Below are 23,357 nucleotides of genomic sequence, written 5' to 3'. Positions count from 1 at the left end.
TTCGAGCCGATTTCGAGCCACGATTTTCGAGCTACCAGTTTTTATCCTTGTTTTTTTGTGTTTTTTGGCTGGATGATATCTTTTATTATTTGGCAAATGCAAATAAATCAAAGAAACAAAATAATGTGATTGGAAATTGAGAGTTAGTAAAATTGCAAATAAATTGTGTAAATGCGTATATGAAACAGCAAATATAGATTACAGTAATGCTGGGTTATGTTTCCATTTTTTGTTTTTATTTTGATGATCTGGTTTAAAAAATTTAATTTTGACAATTAGAAATAACCAATTTTAAGAAATATCAAAAGTTTTATTTTTGAACAAAAACGACGAAAGAGATGTCATGTAAAAAGTTTCAAAAAAAAAATCACCTTATAAATAGAATCAACTAATATATTAGTAAGTTAAAAATTAATTTTTTTAACTTTTTTTATTGTTTTAAAAAATATATATATATATAAAAAATAGAGAAGTGATATAATTGAAAAGAAATTAAAAGTTAAAAATTGACCTGCGAAAATCCAACCTACTCTAAATAGGGTTGGGTATAGGGTTATTTGACCTGCGAAAATCGTCCAATCTGAACCGCCCTCACCTATATGGGCGGTTTCGCAAAATTATTAAGGTCGGATGCGGTTTAAGATTTTCCTATTTTGCTGTTCGCGGGTTTTATCAGCACTCACCCACCCGCATTTGTATACAATTTTTATTTTTATTTTTTAAATCTAGACCATCAGATTTTCTTATAAGTTTTGTAAATATATAACCCTAATCTTCTCTTTTCTTACTCACTTTAATCTGATTATCAAACTGGTAAGTTTTAATATTATAACATTATAATAATTTCGCACACTGTCTTGTTTGAAATATTTATTATTTAATTGATTTTTTTTTAACTTTTTGTAAATCTAGTTATGTGATTTTTTTTTTTTCTTTCTATATTAGTTTTTTGACATGATGGATATAAGTGCACTAATTTAGGCTAAGTTTGGCATAACACAAAAAGTCAAAAAGTCACTATCATAGTTAAGGGGTTGTTTGGGATGATCTAAATAAGTATACTTTTTAACTTTTTACGAAAAAACGTGAAATGTGAGTTGTGTTTGAAGTGATGTGGTAGACGGACACATTACCTTTCTACCACATCACTTTAAACCCAACCCATATTTCATAAAAAGTCAAAAAGTGCACTTATTTAGATCATCCCAAACAACTCCTTAGATAAGTACATTTTATTTGAGTCATATCACCTCTTTACTTTTCTGTACATCTTTTCGTAAAAAGTTAAAAATTATACCTATTTAGATCATCCCAAATAACCATAATTTTTTGTAATCCAATTTTAATGGAGAATAGTGTTGAATCTCCCGCAATCAAAAATATTTTAAAAAATTAAAAAAAAATTAAAAAAAATTTTAAAAAAAGAATAAATAAATAAAAATTTAAAGGTAAAAACTCAATTTGCAAACCGTCCTTACATTCGCGAACCCTATTCATACAAACCACAACTCACATTGCGGCCGATTATAGATTCAATTTTTCCTAAACCACAAACATACAAACAGGTCTAAATCATAAATCGAATCGTTAAAAACCGATCTACGAACACCCCTAACTCTATGTACGTGATAAGGGATAAAATCAAACCCCTTTCCCGCTCTCTCTAAATTATTCAATATCACTTTGTTAGTACCTTTCTCTCTCATACCCACTCACACTTTCATATAGGTCTAGAACAATTAAATATAAAAAAAAATATATTTGACATTATTCCGTCAATGCAAAGGGGTGGCCCAATTATTTTTGAGGCCTTAGCCAAGGTTTCAAATCGAGGCCAAGTGACATTCAAATGGCGCCAAGTGACATTTAAATAGGAGGCAGCTGCCAGTGACAATGGTTAGAAGAAGCAATTGACAACAATGGTTGGAGGTGAGAGTCGCCGAGGTGAGATAGTAAAAAGGAGGTGGGAGAAAAAGAAAACTTATTTTCAAAACAAATGAAAACCTTTTTTTTTAGTTACAAAAATTTTATGATATGTCTATAATGTTTTGAAAACGGAAATTGGTACCCAACAAAATTTTATTCACAATTTAAAATTTTTTATAAACATGAAACGAAAAATAATCATAAGAAACAACATCCAAACTTAGTGAAGAAGTCTCAGCAGTATTTTATTCTGGCTAATATTAAAAAAAATTTAAAAAAAAAAAAAAAAAAAAAAAAACCACAGCTCTTGAGTACCAGGTGCAATATATAAAAGTATAAGAGGTAATGATATGGCTGTAATTCAGAGTTCCTATGATGAATCATAGGAGTTTCGGCCGCACCGTTCACATACATCTGAGGTTGTTGGGGGAACTGTTTTCGGCTTTGACTTCTGCATCTCTGGCAGATCGATTTACAAAACGTCGTGCAGTGCCTTTGAGCCCTCTTGGAGCTCCTCCAAACTGAAAGTTCCGAATTAGGTCAGAAAATCACATGATATCAAATATGTAAAAACGAAGTACAAATAGGAAGCTATGGACACTAATTTCTCGTCATACAGTCCATTAATTGTATCTATCTCAGAAATTCAGTTATAGACCGTGCAAAATATAAGTCAGAAGTATTAACAGTTAAAACATGTGAATTCTGCACGGGTGTACGACAAGTTCAGAAATTTAGGAAACATTCAGTGCTGGTAAACTGGAAACACACAAGATATATATCAGTAAAACAAAGTCACTGCGCAAAACAAAGTCAACAAACTTTTATATTTACCTCATTTGGTATTATCTCGGGTCTCATATGTATGCTTTTTAATCTAACTCTACACGCCACTCATGCAATACAGCATTCTCATTTAAAATTTGCTCCTTTTGTCATGTATTTTTTTATGCGAAGTATTTAGTTCCATAAAACAAAGTCACATTTTTGCCGCCAAGTCAAAATCCCTTTTTTTTTAAATTGTGTGTTCGGGAGCAAGGGGAATTACAACATCCAGGGAAAAGTGGAGAACATAAAGGGTTATCATGGTCAATCCAAATACTTAGTATGACGCTTCACTGAGTTGAGCTCAATGCATCACTTCAAAAGTGGCATGAACAATTGAAAACTTCGGAATGACACAGTTGTCAACAGGGTATGCCCGGTGAAGACGTCACTAAACCATGATGATCCTGTGAATAAATATAAGATTTTAACATATTGAAACCATAAAACATTCATCAAGCATCGATCCTTACCTCATGCAAAGGGGAGGAGTGAGTCGAACAATGGTATCGTGAGTAGGCTTTGCGAGAATTCCTCTTTCCTTCAACTTTATACATATATCATAAGCAGAGACGGGGAACAAATTCTTGGTGTTAAGCTCCACAGCATTAAACAGGCCTTTTCCCCGCACTTCCTTTATAACATTAGGGAATTGCTGTTGAACCTTGTTTAGCTGATGCCTAAACTCCTCTCCCATTTTTGCTGATCTGCAGAGTAACAAGTAGTGAAGAGAGAGAGAGAGAGAGAGAGAGACAACAGTAACAAATTTACATTATTGAACAGGGAAGACCAAGTTAGATTCCCAGATGACGGGGCTAGGAGTGATAATATCACAAACTCAAGGGGTTAAGTGTATCTAAGTAGTTTAACAACTTTTCATAGATTGAAGCCTGTAGAGCTGCAAATGAACCAAGTTGTTCATGACAGCATGGCTGTGGCTTGCTAAAAAGCTCATTCATGTGTTGTTCATTAGTGAAATGAGCCGAGCTTGAACATTAGACTAGAGCTCATTAGCTAAATGAGCTGAGTGAAGCTAAATGCCAGCGCAACCATTGCAAGCCCAATAATAAGCCAAGCAAATCGAGTAAAGCACAAGATAAACAATTGATGACAAAACTCAACTTATGAATGCCAAGCACAAGAAATTCACCTTTTGTTCCGCCAACTAGAAGAACTGACATTTAAAATATTAGGGAGTTCACTCAATGTACTAATAGTATATATAATAGAAAATCAAACTTAAAAATAAAAAATAAATCAAATCAAATGAACACTCTCTGAATTTAGTTTCTTCCAAGTGCCCCGTGTCTGATGATTATAGCATAAGTCTTGCTATCCTAAACACCAGGGAATAGGATTAATACCTCTCAGCGAGTCGCTCATCTCTGATAACCTCTAGTGAAGCAGCAGCAACTGCACTAGCCAAAGGATTTCCGCCAAAGGTGCTGATAACAATGTAAAATCAAAACCATGTCAGCTTCTGCAAAATGTAGCCTCATAGCAATATTATGAATGACAGAGTGAAAAAGATAATACAGATCGGACATAAACGGGAGCTTCTATTTCACACACACATTATCTCAGTTCAGAAATCACCTTCCGAACAAAACTTTATGATTCAGCTATATCTCTGGTTGATTTTGGAACTATTGGTTTTCATTTGGAAGTTGATTTCGGAACCATGTAGTTTTGTTTAGAAATCAACCTCCTAATGAAAAATGGTATGTGAACTGAGAGAAAGTTGTATGTGAAAACAAAGCCTCCCCACATAAGCTGATGAACATACCAGTGTAACCTTATAATCTCCTAAATATCATATCAGTTTCGAGTTGGTCAGGAAGAGCTACTACAAGCCTAATGTTTTGAATCAAGTGACAGTTATATTAGAAGCTAAAATGAGTCCATTCATGATGTTCAAGTAAAGCACAATTCAATTGGGAATTCATGTATTAGAACCAGAACTTTATCCCTACTTAGCATCAAAATTGAGATGGAAAACTAAAAAAATTAAAAGAAAAAGAGCAGCTTGTTCTTTTTTAGCTAACTGGGGGAATGTAATGTTCTAGCTATAAATCATAGCCATTATTTCCTTCAACAAGAAAAGTAGACAATGTATGCTCGACATCCATAAACTCGTTCTTTCATTTGTTGAGTTCTCTTCCTATGACTTCTCAAAATTCAATTGTGCGGCAGCCAAACTAGACCTGGCCCACCACCCCCACCAAGTTATATTCCAGAGGTGGCATGACATATTGAACCAGTCAAACACATCATGCAGAGAAATGAACCCCAAAGATTTATTCCAAGTTTCTATGTACCAATAGACTATGCTTACGACACAGTAATAACCCAAAATAAATGGAATAATAACCACGCCTAACTCAAACAAAAGTTGTAACCAGTCTATCTGTGATTGAACTGCATTTGGGGTTTGGGTACTTGGCTACTTTTCAAAATCAAGATAGCTCTTGGTAGCTTAACGCTGTAATTTGTTAAGTACGCAACATTCAAATTCAGTGGCAGGGAAACGAAAATGGACCCAACAAATTTATCAATAAAAGTGAGGCAGTCATAAGTCTGACCTTCCATGCTCTCCTGGCCTGATACAAAGCATAACATCTTTGTCTGCAAGCACTGCACTTACAGGAACCACTCCACCACCCAATGCTTTTCCTAGTATCTGAACAATGTAACCATAAAATAAGTTATCTTACAGCATGGAAGCAAATTTAAGCTGTTAATAAAATATTCACAGATACTTTAGACAATCCAGGGTTTCATATAGTATTACTAACACAAAGTTTGAAAGAATATTGCCTCACACACACTGAGAAAATAGGCATTTTTCTTGAGATGTCAATACATGTATAAAAGAATGAAAGTTCTTCATACCAGCGTAATTGGCGGGCCGAGCTTGAGGATAGTTACATCCTAGATTGATTTCATCACTTGGTTTGGATCAAGTTACATAGTTGCCACAACAACCTCTCGAAAACAAGTGTTTTAGACTTTAAATTTATGAAACATGATGACAGAACTGAAAATAAAATAAAAAATGTAGATCTTGCACATTGAAATTTCTCTCTTCCTGTAACTAAGCCCTTTTCTTGGTGCTGGAGAGAAGATCCATGCCTTGAGATGTAGAAAAGGAATAAATAAAACATCTACAGAGAAGAACCAACTTGCAAACCAAATTCATGAAGCAAATATCTTACCAAAGAAAATTTCTAAAGCAAAGAGTTAAAATATATTTACCGATAGATTTAGTTGACTTGGTTGATATGGTTTCAGATATAATATAAACAATAGGGTTAAAACTTAAAAGTTAGCCACATTCAAATCAAATAGTGGGGTGTATGAATCTAATATGATAAAAGGCCTTACTACAACATCTGCGCGAACTTCTTCCCAATCGCAAGCTAGCATTCTTCCTGTCCGTGCCAAGCCAGTTTGTATCTCATCAGCAACCATTAAAATATTGTATTTTGAGCAAAGATCTCTGACAGCTTTTAGATAACCATCTGGAGGAATTATAACCTAACAACAAAGTATGTGAAACAAAATTATCTAAAGGTAAAGAAATTAAGAAACAGAAAATAAATCACTAAATTATACATCCATGCCCCAGCTAGGGCAGGCCAAACTACCATAGAACTTGTTTCAAACAGTATATCACAAAAAATAAAAATAAATAATATATATGTTCCATTGAGATTGAAGAAAATGGCTACGACTTAGCCTAAAATAATGTGCCAGTTTGGCTAGAAGCGACAAATTATAATATATAAATTATTATCCTATCATTGCTTGTTGCTCTGATTGAATGAAAATATAAAATAAAAGCACATTTCCAAATTGATCATATTTTAAGTTACCAAGGACACATACCCCAGCCTCTCCTTGGATAGGTTCAAAAAGAAATCCGGCTATCCGATCTCCTTTTTCTGCATACCATGAAAGAGAAATAATATATTTGCATCATTCATATTCTAATCTGCCAAAGTTGACATAACATGGCATTTCATAAGAACAAGATTTCTTAGGCCCAAAGTTGTGAGCAAAATATTTCATTGTAATTTAAAAATATCATCATAATTGATAAAATTCCCATGTTTAGAAACCTTTAAATATCTTCTCAAGACCAACTTCATCACCAAAATCAACTTTGAAGTGGCCAGGCAACAAGGGCCCAAAACCACGAGTAGCCTCATTGTCACAGCTCATAGAAATAACAGCCAATGTACGACCATGGAAGCAGCCACAACACGAGACAATGATAGCCTGCGAAAAGACATTATTTGAATAAAAAAATCGAAAGCGCAAATAGGATGTTATACTACTTGGCAACAAGCCAACAAAAAACATTAAATGCTAAAATGTTAAAAAAGTAATTGCCATAATAAACCGGGAAATTTATTAGAAAATCCTCTTTCAAGTACTTGTATCCCAATTAGTTCATAAGATATTATTGTATTCCAATAAGTCCTATTATTTTGGACATTTGATCCACCAAATCCTAATTCTCATATTTAAGGTATTTTATGGACAATTTTACCCTTACAAATATTTTTTGTACCCTCAGCAATTTGATGATATGAACATTCACATTAAATAAATTTTACAGTGTGAATGTTTACATCATGGAACATACACACTATCAATGTGAACATTAATGCACGCTTTACCTTATTATTATTAGGGGTATTTTGGTAACTATATCAACCATAGGACTTATTAGAATATAAGAAAATAATTTGGACTAAGTGGAACATAAGTAGGTAAAAAGGGATTTATGAATAAATACCCCTAATAAACCAGGCAAATGCTAACGAATGCCCTCGAGGCATTGTTTAATATTGGAATTGGGGTGAAAAGTGTCTTGAAAATTGGTGAAAAGATTGAAAAGCGTATTGATTTCAATGAAAAGTGTATTCAATTTAATAAAGGCGCATCGTGTTCTTCTCCTTTTTTGTCTTTCCTTGTGCCCTATGGGCACTTGTTTTGCAAGACCCAATAAACAATGCAATAATAAATGCAGACTGCTATCTGGATTAATGAACCCCAGAAATTTGTAGAAAGGGATGAAAATAAAGAAAAAAATACATTGCTAAATGAAATTAAAAATTCCACCAACATGACTCCAGAAATTTTAGGTATGTTTAAAACAGACATTTGGAGTCTAAGATAAAGAAGGAGACGGATCGAGGAATTTTCTATAAATGATTATCATAACTAGTACACCTAAATCAAGTATGTGAGTTCCTTTTCCAAAATAAATAAATAAATAATAAAAATTTGAAGAAGCACTGTTTTTAAGCATAAGACATTGGGATGAAGACGTATTTGGTACCTCATCTTTGGGAATCTTTTTCTTCTCATAGCCCCATTTCCTTGCCAACTTCAGAGCTGTTTCTACACCTTCGGCACCAGTATTCATTGGTAAGACCATTTCATAACCAAACATGCTGGTTAGATGCTCTGCAAATATTGGAAATCTGTCATTATAGAAGGCTCTAGAGCTAAGAGTGAGCCTTTCTGCCTGTTCTAGTAATGCTTTAACAATCTTTGGATGACAATGTCCCTGCAGAAAGAAGCTATTAAGTTAGAACTTAACCTCCGTTTGCTATGCAATGCAATAAAAAGAAAGTGAAGTGAACCAATACAATAAGTCCATTCAAGTGTAGGCTATAAATGTTTATAGATGGATCTCTTCATCGCCTTTGGGCTCTATCAACATGTTGGTGTCAAGACAGATGTAAAGAACAAATAATCCCTTCAGAAGTATTCATTTCCTATAACAAACTTCTATATTATCCCATAGGCTGCCCTCTCTGATGCAAATGTATACATCTCCATAAAGCATGTGGAAATGCAATGCAGATACACAAGACACAAGCACTCTTCAATTTCTTCTCTTTTTTTTTTGGAAATTTTAAGAAAAAATTAGCGCTAAAGAGAGTTTTTATCAAAATATTACTATAGAGAACAATTCAATGGCAAGTTGTGATCATGCTACTTAATCCTTCACTCTTGCAAGACACTTCTGATTTGTATATATAATTGTTCTCTACCTATTTTAAAGATGGTAAAAAAAATCTTAAAAGTACATAATAAATAAGTCGAGGTACATGATATGGAGAGATATGAAAACAACACACAACACATATCATGAATCAACAACTACAGCCCCAGCGCCACAGCTATTGTGTAAGAAGATTTGCTAGTGCTTTTGCTTTAGAATACAACATGAGTATTATGTGTTTATCGATACAGAAACCTTGTTTAAGCTTTTTACAATCTTTGGACTAACCTTACAAGAATTTTCTTTCTTTCTTTCTTTTTTATGGATACCCATTAAAAAAAATAAAATAAAAAAATGGGAATGCACAAAATGTAATCATGGTGTCTAAATGGTTGACAGTTCATACCTCATTCAAGTATGATAGAAACATTTCATAGTTGAGATTATTTATTTGAAAATTTGATCACACAATTATAACCTTTGAATTGCATCTAGTAGGCATGGCTTACAAATTCAGTTTCCCCTCAGCTGCAAACTTGTTTTAAAATAAAAACCTGTATGTCTCATTTTTTTAATCTCATACATATATATATATATATATATATATATATTCAAATTTCTTCATTGTCATTTAACTTATTTGAAAATTTCTACAAATTTTAAGCTTTAGAGTCCAATGGCCAATTTTCTCAGAAAATTGTAGAAGTTTGACAATTTAAGTGAAATTTCAATGTCATATGTATCCACTTTTTCAGTTGGGCAGTATAGCTTACTCAAGTAGGTAAGTGTCTTTAGCATGCATATAATTTTAAAAACACTTCATCTTCTTTTTTCTTTTTTCAATTTTACCTTCCTATTTACATTGGCCTCCCAAGATGAACTTGTTAAACCCTCCCCTGGCAGGCAAAAGGATACATCCAGTACAATGTTGGTTCTCTGACAAGGTATATATGAAGATATAACTAACTAAAATAAACAGCCCCTAAATCTCACCTGATTAACCGCAGAGTAGGCTGAGAGAAAATCAAGATATTTGTTGCCTTCAGGATCCCATATAGATGATCCCTTCGCTTGAGAGAATACAATCGGAACGGGGTGATAACTGTGATTCAGCCAGAAAAGTGACTTGGATAAGTAAAAATCCACCAAGACACATTAAATAACCCACATCAATGATGGATGTTATACAACATGGCAAATGCCTAAGAAGCACGGATATGGACACATGACATGACACGGACATGATACAGACACGTAAATTTTCAAAAAGTGCAGGACACGACACGTTGGGAACACATTCAAAATATATATTTTTATTATATGAATATTTTTAAATATTTAATATGTATTTTATGTTAAATATTTAATTTTCATCAAATTTATCAACTTTAGGTATGCTGTTTTAGCAAACAAATTAAAAATTATAATTTTTTTTGAAAAAAATAATACTCAGCGTGTTCCTAAAGTGTCCCCGGCGTGTCCTCAACGTGTCCCTAGCGTGTCCTCAGCGTGTCCCGAAGTGTCCGCAGCGTGTCCAAAGTGTCCCAGCATGTCCAACTCTTTCCAGCGTGTCTGACACGTGTTTGGAGTGTGTCCATGTCCAACATGTGTCGGACACCTGTACGCAACCTGCGAAGAGGTGTCCATGCTTCATAGGCAAATGCTAACAAGTGCCTTGGGGCAAGCTTCAATATTGGAATTTGTGTAAAACGCATTTTGGAAATGGTGAAAATGTTTTTAAAAAAAAAAATTAAATCAATGAAAAGTGTTTTGAAATTGGTGACAAGTGCTTTTTGTTTTTTAATTTTTGTCTTTTTCTTTGTTAGCAAGACGCATGCAATATATACAAGACACAATGAGCTTGGCCTATCTATAGCAATAAATCGTTCTTTCTTTTTGGTATGGAAAGCTGTTATTCTTCTATCAAATTATCGCTTGTGGTAGTATACTACATATATTTGATACGTTTGTGGTAGTATACCATATTATGCATTTCTTCCAGTATTTTCTTCTAATACAAAAGCTAACTACTGTACATGATCTTTTAGAAAAAAATTATTAAAATGATAACTGAAGGGGAAACTTGGCACCATTTGAACTTTTTTGTACAAGAAAATTGCTTCAGCATAAAAGTTACACTGTTCTAGGGAATGAGGAAGAGGTCATTCAAATGAGCTAAGGGGTGTTTCAATCATGTTTCTTCCTTCACAATTTAACAGAGAAAGCAAATGACAACAAATCAGAATGACAAGTACTCCATTGAAGTTGCAAGCTCAAGTACAATGGATCCTCTATCTGTCTTCATGGTGGTTTTTCCCAATGGTTTTTTTGGCCTCTTGTTTATTGATCTTGTTTCAGAAAATATACACAATAAAGGAACTTTAGACTGGTAAGTAAGTATTATAATTCTGGATTCTTTGTCCTGTAGCAGCCTTATTCTGCAATTTGGGTTCTAAGCACGAATGCATCCAACCGAACTTCAAAACAAATGTGAGTAGGCAATTGTATATTTTATATTTCACAACTCTCTGAAACAAGTGATGCAGGTTCAAAAGATAGAACTCAACATAAGCAACTATACATAATAGTTTCTTAGCCACGGTTTCTTAGAAAGAGTAGAAATACTTTATCAGCTTAACATTATGTAAACCTTTTTCAATTTTATATCTTTGCAATTAAGCAAAACTTAGATCTCTGAAGTTGCAATGGGGAAGGGCCAGACATACAGCACTGGCCCTTTTGATGAGATATAAAACCAATCAGCCTGTTCCTCACTAAATCTCACCACCAAATATCCGTTTGTTTCCCACAAAATCTCTCACCACTTTCGATGAGAAATAAAACCTATAAAATAAAATAGGACAAATTTTGACCGTAGTCCTGTATTTTAGCCCTTGTGTCATTTTGATCCTATAATTTCATTTGGCTCAATTTTGACCTTGAATTTATAATTTTGTCTCAATTTGGTCCAACTGATTACAACTCTTAGTATTTTTTATGGAAAATATTCACATAAGTGGCATATGTCATGTTTTTTATGGTAAAATTATAAAGTTACTCAACTCAGTGATTAACCTTAACCAATTCAGTAATAATTTTGTATCAAAAACACTAACGAGGTTATCAATCGGATTAAATTGACACAAAATCTAAAATTAAGCTCAAAATTGAGCCAATGGAAGGTATAGGGACCAAAATGACCACTAAAATAGCTCTCTTTGTCGCAAATTTTTACCATTTCTCACTTCACTTATATAAGAAAAGAGTTCTCTTTCACTTAATTTCTTACTCAAATCACTCAATCCAAGCACCACTAAAATAGAAGTATCCTAAGCCATCAATAATTCTATCCAAACCAAACATCATATCCAATATGAGATGCCAAAAAGAAAATACAAATTTACAAACACAAACATAAACATAAAAATAAAATTGTGTATCCAGATACAGACTATATGGAAAGGATCTCAGAGAGAGAGAGATTACTTGTGGGCACTGCATTCATATTCCAAATTAATGAGGTGTTGAGAAGAGGAAGGCATGGTTTTTTCAGAGAGAGCACCAAAACTCCTAATAAATCTACTTTCCCTGCAAATTCTGTTGAACAAACTCTGCAAATGCCTCTTGGAAGCCATTGTCGATGACGATTTTTATGCTTCAACCACTTCTATTTCTGTACATCCGATTGCTCAACTTTCTTCGATGAAATTCCACTTCTCCTTCTCTCTCTCTCTCTCTCTCTCTCTCTCTCTCTCTCTCTCTCTCTCTCTCTCTCTCTCGAGTAATTATCCTTTTTTTGTTGATCGTTGTTTTTATGCGATGAAAGGCAAATGTCAGCTACATTTCCCAAAGTTCTCGTCGACTACACAATATGTCAATATCCAACAGAAAGTATCCGCGGCCAAAATCTTGAGTCTTGGGAAGTGAGTTTTTTTAATTGTAGGATTTTATTGGAGTAGAAATTTTTAATAAATACACAAAAATACGAAACATGTATTGAATTGTTGTATTTTTTTAATATATTTTTTGATATTTTATGTATTTTTTAAAGATTTTTTTTCACAAATATTATATTTTTAAATTATATTTATGTTAAGTGTGTCTAAAAATTGAAAATAATTACTTAAAATATTAAAAAAATTGATTGAAAACATTAAAATAAAAAAAAATAAAAAACTAAAATTTTTTGAAAACTATTTTTTAAAAATTAGAATCAAACAAGCTGTATAGTTTTATATAATTCTACAAAGTTTCTCCACGATTTGATTTTGAAAATTTTTTGATTGAAGAGTTTACAGTGGAGTACACGTATGAAATCCAATAGATGATAGGATAGGATAGAATTGGATACACTACTACGGCGTACGTCACCTCTGCTAAAAGTTATGAAAAATGATAAAGACCACTAATTAGTGGTTGCACTAGGACCTACTGTCACATGTGTTTTGTGTCTTAATTTTTTTTTTTTTACTTGTCACATCATTAATGGTGGTGTTAGTAATAAAAATTTAATGATACATAGCATTGTTGAAAAGTTATTGGTTGATCATCACTACATGACGCATTTATTGTAATGGAGAAAGTGAAGAATCATAGTTTTATATTAAGTAATTAAAAAAAATGAGAGATAAAAATTTGTGATTGAGATTCCCAGAATCAACTAATAAATAATTTTTCCACGAATGCACTACATAGCCTCTAATTTGTCATCATCTGATTGGGCCGATTCAAGAGCCCCGGCTGCACATTATCGTTCCCCAGGATAAGGTTGAGTTTGGTGTGATTTAATTGATGAAAACTTTGTCCTTGTGAGTATTGGAAGGATAATTTTGCCATCATATCTCATCTCTTTAAACAGAAAAGGGCCAGCCCTGAGTTTTCGGGGCCCTAACCGAAGTCCTTACAAAATATGTCAAACCAATTGCGTTGAATCCTTCGAGAACAACATCCTTAAAAAATTAATAAAAAAATAAAAATTGACAAGTGGATTATAATTGATAGATAAAAAAGCATTCAAAAAAAACAAACTGAACATCCGCATACATTAAACATACTTGGTTTGAAAAATTAAAAACAAAATTTTGGTAAACATAAAGCCCATTGTCAATATCCCCATCATATTAAAAATCATAAAATTAGAATAGAATAAGCGAATCTCAATTCACTCATAATCACTACAATTACTTTGCTCCATCTCATCCAACTATCTTCATAATTCAACTGGTTCACAAAAGAGAGTAACAACATAAGGTAGTATAATTACATTTACAATATAAACAAATAGCTGTAAATTAGACACTGGAAGTGAAAAAATCTCAGCTTGGTCTATTAAAATTTTGACTTCAATTTTATTTGTTAAGCTAGAAAATTGCAGAACTAATTCATGTACACTTCACATATTATTCTCTTTCATAAGATAATTCTTATCAATTTTAATCCAATTTCATAACAAAAACAATACTTGAAAGGAATGTATTTTAATATGGGTTTCCACAGCTAAATTTCATAATAAAAAACAAGACTTTAATCAAATTTCTTATCTCTCGATTAGCATCAAACCCATTACTATACTCTCAAAACTTAGAACTAAAGTAGAAAAAAAATCCTCAATCTACTACTACTATACTGAAGGAATAAAATCAAATAGAAAACAATGATTAACCTTTTTTTGGAAATATTGATTGATATGATCTTGTCTTTGCAATACCCTAGCGATGACAATGGGGCTGTAGAATGGAAGCTTCGCGATGGCGGTGAGAGGGATCAATCGGACACTATCTCCGTCGGTGCTGGGGGCTCGATCGGAGTTGGTGTCAAACCTAGGGCTTGGAGAGGGGATGAAAATGAAAAGCAACTAATTCTAAAGAGTTCCTATTCTTCAACAAGTTTATTTTTTTCAAAGAGTTCCTATTCTTTAACAAGTTTAGGCGTATTTGGCAAAATTTATAAGTCGCTTATTTTACATTTTAGCTTAATTTAAATTAAAATGTTGTGTTTGGTGTAGTTTAAGTTAATCAGTTTATAATTTAAATTAGTTATTTCTCAGCTTATCTCAAAAGCTGGTTAGGGGTGCTTAAATTTTCGACTTAAGCGCACAGTTGGTGTGAGAGACTAAAATTACTTAAATACCCTCGTCAATATTAATTATTAATAAATTCAAATTTAATATTTTTATATTAATTAAAAATAAAAAATTGTATATTTTTTAAGAAAAAGAAACAAATCAATATTAATTAAAAAAATCAATATTAATTGGTATTAATTATTAATAAATTAATATTGTATACTTTTGTAATGAATTAATTATTAATATTAATTTATACTAATTAATAATTTTAGAATTAATTGAGACTAATTAAGCCATTAATTGATACTAATTAATAATTTTATTATTAATTGATACTAATTAAGCAATTAATTGATACTAATTAATTTATAATGGAAAAAAATTGTAACAATAATACTTCCATTACATTTTTATCAAAGGTATCAATTTTTATATTAATTGATACTAATTAATACAAATTATATTAACTTTTATTAATGAAATAATTTTTTTAAAATGAAAACTGAAAAAAATGATAAAATAATCATTTTTATATCATATAAGGGCAGAAAGGACAATTATACAGTAAAAAGGTATTTTACAGCTTATTAACCAAATACTACTATACTGCTTAAATCAACAATCCCACAGCTGCACCAAACAGATTAACAGCTTATGTTCACAGCTATAAGCCATAATCTGTTAAGTTATAATTTATAATTATTTTTCCACAGTTCTACCTAACGGGGCCTTTATCTTTTTAGGGTATTGTATGAAATTATTCTATCTAGGGTTTAAGCTATTTATTTTTTACTTTTAAATATTTTATGTTAAAATTAGTCTTAGTTTCTATCTCATATATTTATAGTTTAAGTTCTCTTACTTATATCTCTAATTCTCCAATTGTTAGTTGTAATTATTTGTTTTCTATACTATGATCTTCTCACATCTCAACGTTACTTTCTAGTGTTATCTTGTGTGTCATATTTAATTTTTCTAGACAAATTATATAATAGGTTATACTGCATAATAAATATTGAGCTCTTTTACATTTAGCAGGAAATCAATTACAATAACTGCATCTAGTAGTATCAAATCCTAATCTATCTGAAAATTATGTTGACATTCAGTATCTGCATTGCATTCCATCATAAAAAAATTATCATGAGAATGGGGTATTCATATTTCTTGGTTAAGTTGTCCTAAAAGATTGTCTATGTCTGTATCACTTTTTGAATCACTATCTGAACTTATGGCTTCTATTTGATATCCTGACTTCTATTTAATATCCATAATCACTGACTATGCTATAGACTTCTGAATCATCACTATTTATGCTAACTATATATTCTTCTAAATCTTCTATAATATGTAGTCTTTTTATCTGTTTATTAGTATTAGGCCTCTGTCTTTTTGGGTAGTTTTTTGCAAAATGATTAGATTCTCCACCTATAAAACAATTGCATTTGTTACTATTAGGTTTTCTAACATGTCTCTGTTTTCTTTTATCTTTCTCTTCTTTAGGTGGTCGCTTATAATTTATCCTGTTAAAAGTTCTACTCTTCCTAATGAATTTTTGTTTTTTCTATGGTTTTCTATATTTTTTCTTCCAATATTTTTCTTTTCTATATTTTTTATATTTTTTTCTTATTATATTTATCTTCATATTGTTGAGGAGTATATATTATGTTGCTACAAAAATCATAGTTTTGTTTTTTCAAATCTTTCTGTATTTTAACTTCTATACATTTTTCTCTAAGCTTTCAAAATTTGAAAACTATTATAAGTCCTATTCCTAAAACTCCTCTTATGCTTACTTCTCCTGATGCTATTCTTGCTGGTAAGTTGGCATAATAAATTGTTCATTTATTTTCTATCTCTCTTCCTAATTCTTCTGGTAATTTCCTAAAATATTTATTTCCTATTTCTTCATCAAAACTTGTCTCAGTTTTGGCTGCTATGGCTAAATATTCTTTGGTAAAGGGTACAACATATTTCCAACTTCTTAATGTTATCTGATCCAACTCAGTTAATGCTATATTTTGAGTATAATCATTTCTTCTAGAAGGGTCATATCCTATAAGCATTTCATTTATAAAACTGGTAAAATTCCATGGGTTATCTCCTAGTCCTTTAAGCTGTCTAATTGTCTCCTTATATTTTCCTTTAAAAGTTAAATATATATTAAAAACTGAATCTCCTAAAAGTATTTCCATATATTCTCACATATCAGTTGATTCAAAGGGATTATTCATCCATGCCTGTCACGACCCAAACCCGGCCCTATGGGTTTAGCACCGTAACCGGCCAGTAATCCGAGATTACCGAAGGCCTGCAGGACAGTAATACAGTAAAACAGAGTACAGGGCCTGGCGGAAGCCAAAACAGTAAATAAACAATGCCCAATGAGCTGCGACAGTCTATATGCAAAAAGACTTTTCACACATTATACGTAACCAGTACAGAACAGTATGCACAATATTTACAATCATTCCGACCAGGGACTCAACCCTATTAAACAGTACGGTAAACATTCAGTCTATACAAAATAGTGAGACGGTGCAGAAGGGGGAATTGCAAAAACACCCCTAAGCCTTAACACGATAGGCTCGGAACCTCGCAGTGAGGCACATAGGCTGGCTTGACAAAACTGGAGTTACTCTGACGCTCCTAGCTCCGACCGGACGAACATATAGACGGTGGTAGTGCGCGTGTGTGATTTTTGTTTTGGGTCCAATAGGTCTAGCCCATTTTACCCATAACCTCATTCTACAAACTTGGGTATCCCTTGGGGCCCATCTCAAGTATCTCAAGCTAGAGTTTATATACCCATATAAATCCTTAAGCTTTTCCAATGTAGGACAAGTAAATTTTACAAATGTGTGGGAAACCCACCTAAAGCCATATCCACGAACCCAAAAATGCACGTTGAATTTTCATTCATCCGGAAATGGTTTTAAGCAACCAAATGCACGATGTTGTTCACTACGCGGCATTAAACATGAACCCAATAGAAACATTAAAAATAACGCTTGGGTCCTACCTTAATTAATGCTCAAAGTTAGCAAAAATTAAGGTTTATACAAAGCCATTTTCCAACAATCCCCCACATGAATGAAATTCATGATACAGACATGTAACAAAATGCAGACAAAGAAAGAATACATTAAGAAGATACACCACATCGAGATAGGTAGCTTTTGGCTTTGAACCTCCTCTAGTGAAAGCTTATCGGACTTACTAGCTAACTAGTGGACGCGATGCCTTGAACTATTCAGCTGTTTGTGTAAGCCAATACAATAGACTACACATAGTGTATCTACAAACACAGTTTGGTTCTTACGGTTGTGTTCATTTTGGCCCTGAACAACACCTGGTAATTCATGAGTGCTCTAGAAAATTTAGCCTTCTCAATTCTCATAGAACCGGCCTAGGTCGCACTTATATAGGTGACTTCTTATTAAGAGTATCCTGCCATACTCCACTTGGATGTCCAAGCTATAAGAATCATTAAAAGCAAAGCTTATCCTACTAACGTTGCAGGTATCACTCTTCTTATCATAGAAATGGGTAGGAGAAAAACCTCCTTACTGATACATGAAGTCATCCATAATTCAGTTGTCCCTTTGAACCTAGATCTTGGGATCTCCAGTCAACTAGGTTGGGTTGCCATTATGGCGACTTTTAAGCAATAGGTTTTAATCATATTCTCCTCGATAAATGGTACACTTGCTATTTGGCCAGCCCTTTAGTCAATAGATCCGCAATATTCTCCCTTGACTTTACATATTCTATGGAAATTATTCTATGTGAGAGCAAATGCCGAACAGTATTATGTCTTCGACGAATGTGTCAAGACTTATCGTTATACATATGATTATGTGCCCGTCTTATTGCTGCTTCACTATCACAGTAAATGCATATGGCTGGCACAGGTTTAGACAACATTGGAATGTCTTCTAAGAAATTACGAAGCCATTCTGCTTCTTTTCCTATTTTATCTAATGCAATAAACTCATATTCCATTGTCGACCTTGCTATGCATGTCTGCTTGGAGGATTTTCAAGAGACTGCAGCACCTCCTAAGGTAAAGATGTATCCATTAATGGATTTTGAGTCTTTCGTATCCGATATCCAATTTGCATCGATGTACCCCTCAAGTACTGCTGGATATTTGGTATAATGTAAGCCATAATTCTGGGTATGCCTTAGATAGCTAAGTACCCTAATTATCGCTTTCCAATGATCGGACCCTAGATTACTTGTGTACTTATTCAATTTGCTTACAACATAGGCTATATCTGGCCTAGTGCAATTCATTAAGTACATCAAGTTTCCGATTATCCAAGAGTATTCTAATTATGATATGCTTGCACTTGTATTTTTTTGACAAATAAAGACTAATGTCAATAGGTGTTTTAGCAAAACGGTCGTCATACTTTCTAAATTTCTACAGAATCTTCTCAATATAATGAGACTGAGATAAAGCATATCATTTAGATGTTTTAGTAATTTTTATTCCTATAATTACATCTGTTACTCCCAGATCTTTCATGTCAAACTTTTTGTTCAACATTTTCTTTGTGAATTTAATCATGTCATTATTGCTCCAATAATTAGCATGTCATCCACATAAAGACAAACTATGACATAGCCTTTGTTTGTGCTTTTAACATAGACACATTTGTCACATTCGTTTATCTTAAACCATCCGAAAGCATAGGGTGATCAAATTTTTTATGCCATTTTTTCGAAGCTTGTTTTAATCCATAAAAGGGATTTGACAAGTTTACGAACTTTTTTCTCTTGGCCGGGAACTTGAAACCCTTCCAGTTGTTCCATATAGATTTCCTCATCTAACTCGCCATTCAAAAAGGTTGTTTTAACATCCATTTGATGTATCTCCAGATTGTACGAAGTTGCAATCGCAATTAGCATGCAAATATATTTTATTCTTGTCACTGGTGAATAGATATAAAAAATCAAGGCCTTCATTTTGCTTGTATCCTTTAACAACAAGCCTCGTATTCTATTTATCTATTGAACCATCTGTTTTCGTTTTTCTCTTGAATATCCACTTATATCCAAAGGTTTACACCCTAGTAGAATATCTACCAGTTCCCAAGTATGATTTTGTAGAATTGATTCAATTTCACTATTTACAGCCTCTTTCCCAAGTATCCACTTATATCCACATTGCTTTCTTGAAGTTTCGAGGCTCATTTTCTAACAGGCATGTCAGAAAATCTGGAGCAAATGATTTAGAGATCCTAGCCCTCTTGCTACGTCTAGGTTCATCTGCATCATTATCATTTTGGTCTTCACTACTACTTATAGCAGTATCAAAAGTTCTTTTATTTGAACTTCTCTCTTCAGCTTTGAGAGTTTTAACCTCTTCAGTCTTCTTATAAGGAAAATGTGTTCGAAAAACAACGCATTCTTTGACTCAATAATAGTGTTTACATGCATATTAGGATTTAAAGATCTATGAACTAAAAATCTGTATGCACTACTATTATTTGCATAACTAATGAACACATAATCAATGATTTTTGGTCCTGTCTTAGTCGTTTTCGAACTAGGGATTGCCACATTAGCCAAACACCCCTATACTTTGAGGTAATTGTAGGTAGGTCGTCGACTTTTCCATACTTCATAAGGCGTTTTGATTGATTTTTTTGTGGGGTACCCTGTTAAGGATAAAGTTAGCATACAAAATCGTCTCCCCCCACAAGTTCTGAAGTTACCCTGAACTAATCAACATGACATTCATCATCTCTTTAAGAGTTCAATTCTTTTTCTCAGCAACTGTAGTTGATTGATGAGAATAAGGTGCAGTGGTTTGATGAATAATACCATATTCAGAACAAAATTTCTTAAATGGTACATCATACTCACCACCTTTGTCATTCCTCACTACCTTAATAGTTTTACCAAGTTGATTTTCAACCTCAAGTTTATATTGCTTAAAAGCTTCTAAAGCTTCATCTTTACTTCTCAATGAGTAAACATAGCAATATCAAGTGCAATCGTCAATAAAAGTAATAAAATACTTTTTACCTCCTCTAGTTTAAACAAATTTTAAATCACAGATATCTATGTGAATTAAACTTAGAGGTTCAATACTTCTTTCTACTTTAAATGATGCCTTAGTGAGTTTTGCCTCAACACAAATCTCACATTTATGATTAGGATTAAATTCTAAGTTTGGTAAACATTCTAAAGAAACAAGTCTACGCAAATAATTAAAATTAACATGTCCTAATCTACTATGTCATAAAAAAGAAGACTCAGCAATATAAACAAAATATATGTTCTTATTATTAATAGCCAAATTTGGTACAATAGTTAATACATTGAGCTTAAAAAGCCCATCACTCATGTAACCTCGCCCCACATACATTCCACTCTTGGAGAGTACATCCTTATCAAATTCAAAGACTAATCTAAACCCATTCTTGATCAACAATGACCCAAAAATCAAATTCTTGAGAATCTCCGGCACATGGAGTACATTGTTAAGAGTGAGTTCCTTCCCTGAGGTCATTTTTAACATAATCTTTCCTCGTCTTTCTACAGTTGATGTAGATGAGTTTTCTATAAAAAGTTGTTCCCCATTTTTCACCACTTTATAGGTTGTGAACATCTTCTTATCTGTACAGATATGACGGGTTGCTTCAGTATCCATCCACCACTCCTTGGGATTGTCCACCAAATTTGCCTCAGAGACTACTGCAGCAAGATTGATGTCTGTCATTCCATCGGAAAGATAAAAATCTTCAGCTATGTTGGCTTGTGTTGGCTTTCTGCTTGAACTCCCTCCGTTCTTGCGAACATGACAATCCTTAGTGCGATGTCCATATTTGCCACACACAAAACACTTGCCTTTGAATCTTTTGTTGAACCCGTTATTGATTCCTTTGTTGATCTTTTTAGTGGATCCTTGTTTGGGACCCTTGTCCATGTTCCACAACATTTGCTTTAGCCTGCATGACATGGTTTCTTGACTTTTTTTCGGAACCACGGTTGTCCTCCTCAATTCTGAGTCGCACTATTAGTTCTTTTAATTTCATCTCCTTGCGCTTATACTTTAGATAATTCTTGAATTCTTTCCAGGATGGTGGCAATTTTTCAATGATTGTCGATACTTGGAAGATTCACTGAGAACTATCTCTTCCGCATGTATGTCATAGAGAATTAATTAGAGATTTTGAACTTGGCTAATAACTGTTTTGGAATCTATCATTTTAAAATCTAAAAAACGACCGACAACAAATTTCTTTGTACCGACATCCTTTGTCTTATATTTATGATCTAAAGATTCCCACAATTCTTTTGCAGTGCTTTTGACACTATGCACATTGTACAGTGTATTGTCTAACCCATTGAGGATATAATTCCGACACAGAAAATCACCATGTTTCCATGCATTGACTACGACAACCACTTGCCAGTCAGTTTCTCCCTCGTTTAGTGCCGAAGCTTCATAAAACATTATCTTTTATTGCCATCTTTTAAAATCATTTCCATTGAATTTTTCTGGCTTCTCCCCATGATTTACTAGTACTGCCGGAGTCATCATTGGCACAACGGGTATGGGGGTCGAAGTACGAACAGTCTCAGTACTGTTTGTTTCAATATTCATATTTTTGACGAAATAATAATGTATCAATCACAAATTCATACAGAATAGAATTTACACACAAAATATACAGAATAATATTTTGTAACAAAATTCCAATGATAAACAGTATATGACTACTATGTTATCAAAGAAATTATTAAATAGCATATTACTACTATTTAAGAAATTAAACAGTATATGACTACTATTTAATTTCCCAAAACAAAATATTCGTCTATCTAATACACAAATAATAAAAAAAAGAAATCTACTTTAAGATTGTTATTCCCACAGTGGATGTGTGTATGTGTAAATAAATGTATAAATAAAAATAAACAATAAAATAAAAAATAAAAAATTCAAAAAATAATTATATAAACTAAATTCCAAATCAATTGCTTACAGAAAATATAAGTCAAGTCTTGTGTTGGATACAATCTCTTTAAAATAGATTTTGCCCTCGCTTCTGTGCTTCGAGATTTAACGGTGTCTACTTTCCCGGATGCAACAACTATCTACTTGATTTGCAGCACTACAAGACCAAGTCTGGCGAACCAAACAATGTTGTAATTCTTTCTTCATTTTTCTTAGAAACTAAAATGGTAGATAGATATAGGAGCACAAAGACGAACTTGAAGAAGAAAGATGAAATGCTAAGGAAAAATTGGATGCCCATAATTGCTGGAATGGCAGGGTGTATTTAGGAGAACATGTGGCTTTTCCGAATAGGTGCCAACAGATAGGAAACCTGTTCAGACAAATTCAACAGGTAGAAAAACCTGTTCGGAGTGGATTCAATAGGTATGAACTTGTTCGGGATCTGTTTAGGTGAAGGAAAAAAACTTGACCAATTTATTTTAAATTTTGAAATCAAAATTAAAAATAAATAAATAAAATACAAATGGTTTTTGCCC

General features: G+C 32.9%; 1 protein-coding gene across 4 annotated transcripts; it reads right to left on the bottom strand.

Moving 5' to 3' along the window:
* Window positions 1-2,061: 2,061 nt before the first annotated feature.
* LOC145798512 (ornithine aminotransferase, mitochondrial-like) lies at window positions 2,062-12,500 on the bottom strand. Of its 4 annotated transcripts, none has more exons than XM_082886365.1 (10): window positions 12,260-12,500; window positions 9,767-9,875; window positions 8,102-8,332; window positions 6,873-7,032; window positions 6,640-6,695; window positions 6,136-6,288; window positions 5,334-5,431; window positions 4,116-4,196; window positions 3,225-3,458; window positions 2,062-3,158 (listed from the first exon to the last, which is right to left on the bottom strand). In XM_082886365.1, the coding sequence occupies exons 1-10, from the start codon at window positions 12,406-12,408 to the stop codon at window positions 3,143-3,145; spliced, it is 1,287 nt and encodes a 428-aa protein (XP_082742491.1). In that variant the 5' UTR covers window positions 12,409-12,500; the 3' UTR covers window positions 2,062-3,142. The 4 variants fall into 4 exon arrangements, with proteins under 4 accessions (XP_082742491.1, XP_082742490.1, XP_082742493.1 ...); XM_082886364.1 differs by having other exon boundaries at window positions 2,062-2,447; XM_082886367.1 differs by lacking the exon at window positions 9,767-9,875 and having other exon boundaries at window positions 12,260-12,499.
* Between the last annotated feature and the right edge of the window lie 10,857 nt (window positions 12,501-23,357).

The sequence above is a fragment of the Camellia sinensis genome, chromosome 9 (genome assembly GCF_055761805.1).
Source record: "Camellia sinensis isolate YWXY chromosome 9, ASM5576180v1, whole genome shotgun sequence".
Classification (NCBI taxonomy): Eukaryota; Viridiplantae; Streptophyta; class Magnoliopsida; order Ericales; family Theaceae; genus Camellia; species Camellia sinensis.
The sequence above is the reverse complement of the archived record's forward strand: the minus strand, read 5'-3'. Positions and strand labels throughout refer to the sequence as shown.

What these genes read in the sequence shown, in the direction of transcription:
- LOC145798512 (XM_082886364.1), bottom strand. Translation starts at nt 12,408, where the DNA reads ATGGCTTCCAAGAGGCATTTGCAGAGTTTGTTCAACAGAATTTGCAGG. An exon ending in TATGAATGCAGTGCCCACAA is followed by an intron (nt 9,876 to 12,259) that starts GTAATCTCTCTC and finishes GCTGAATCACAG; the next exon opens with TTATCACCCCGTTCCGATTG. An exon ending in CTATCCAAGGAGAGGCTGGG is followed by an intron (nt 6,289 to 6,639) that starts GTATGTGTCCTT and finishes CTTTGTTGTTAG; the next exon opens with GTTATAATTCCTCCAGATGG.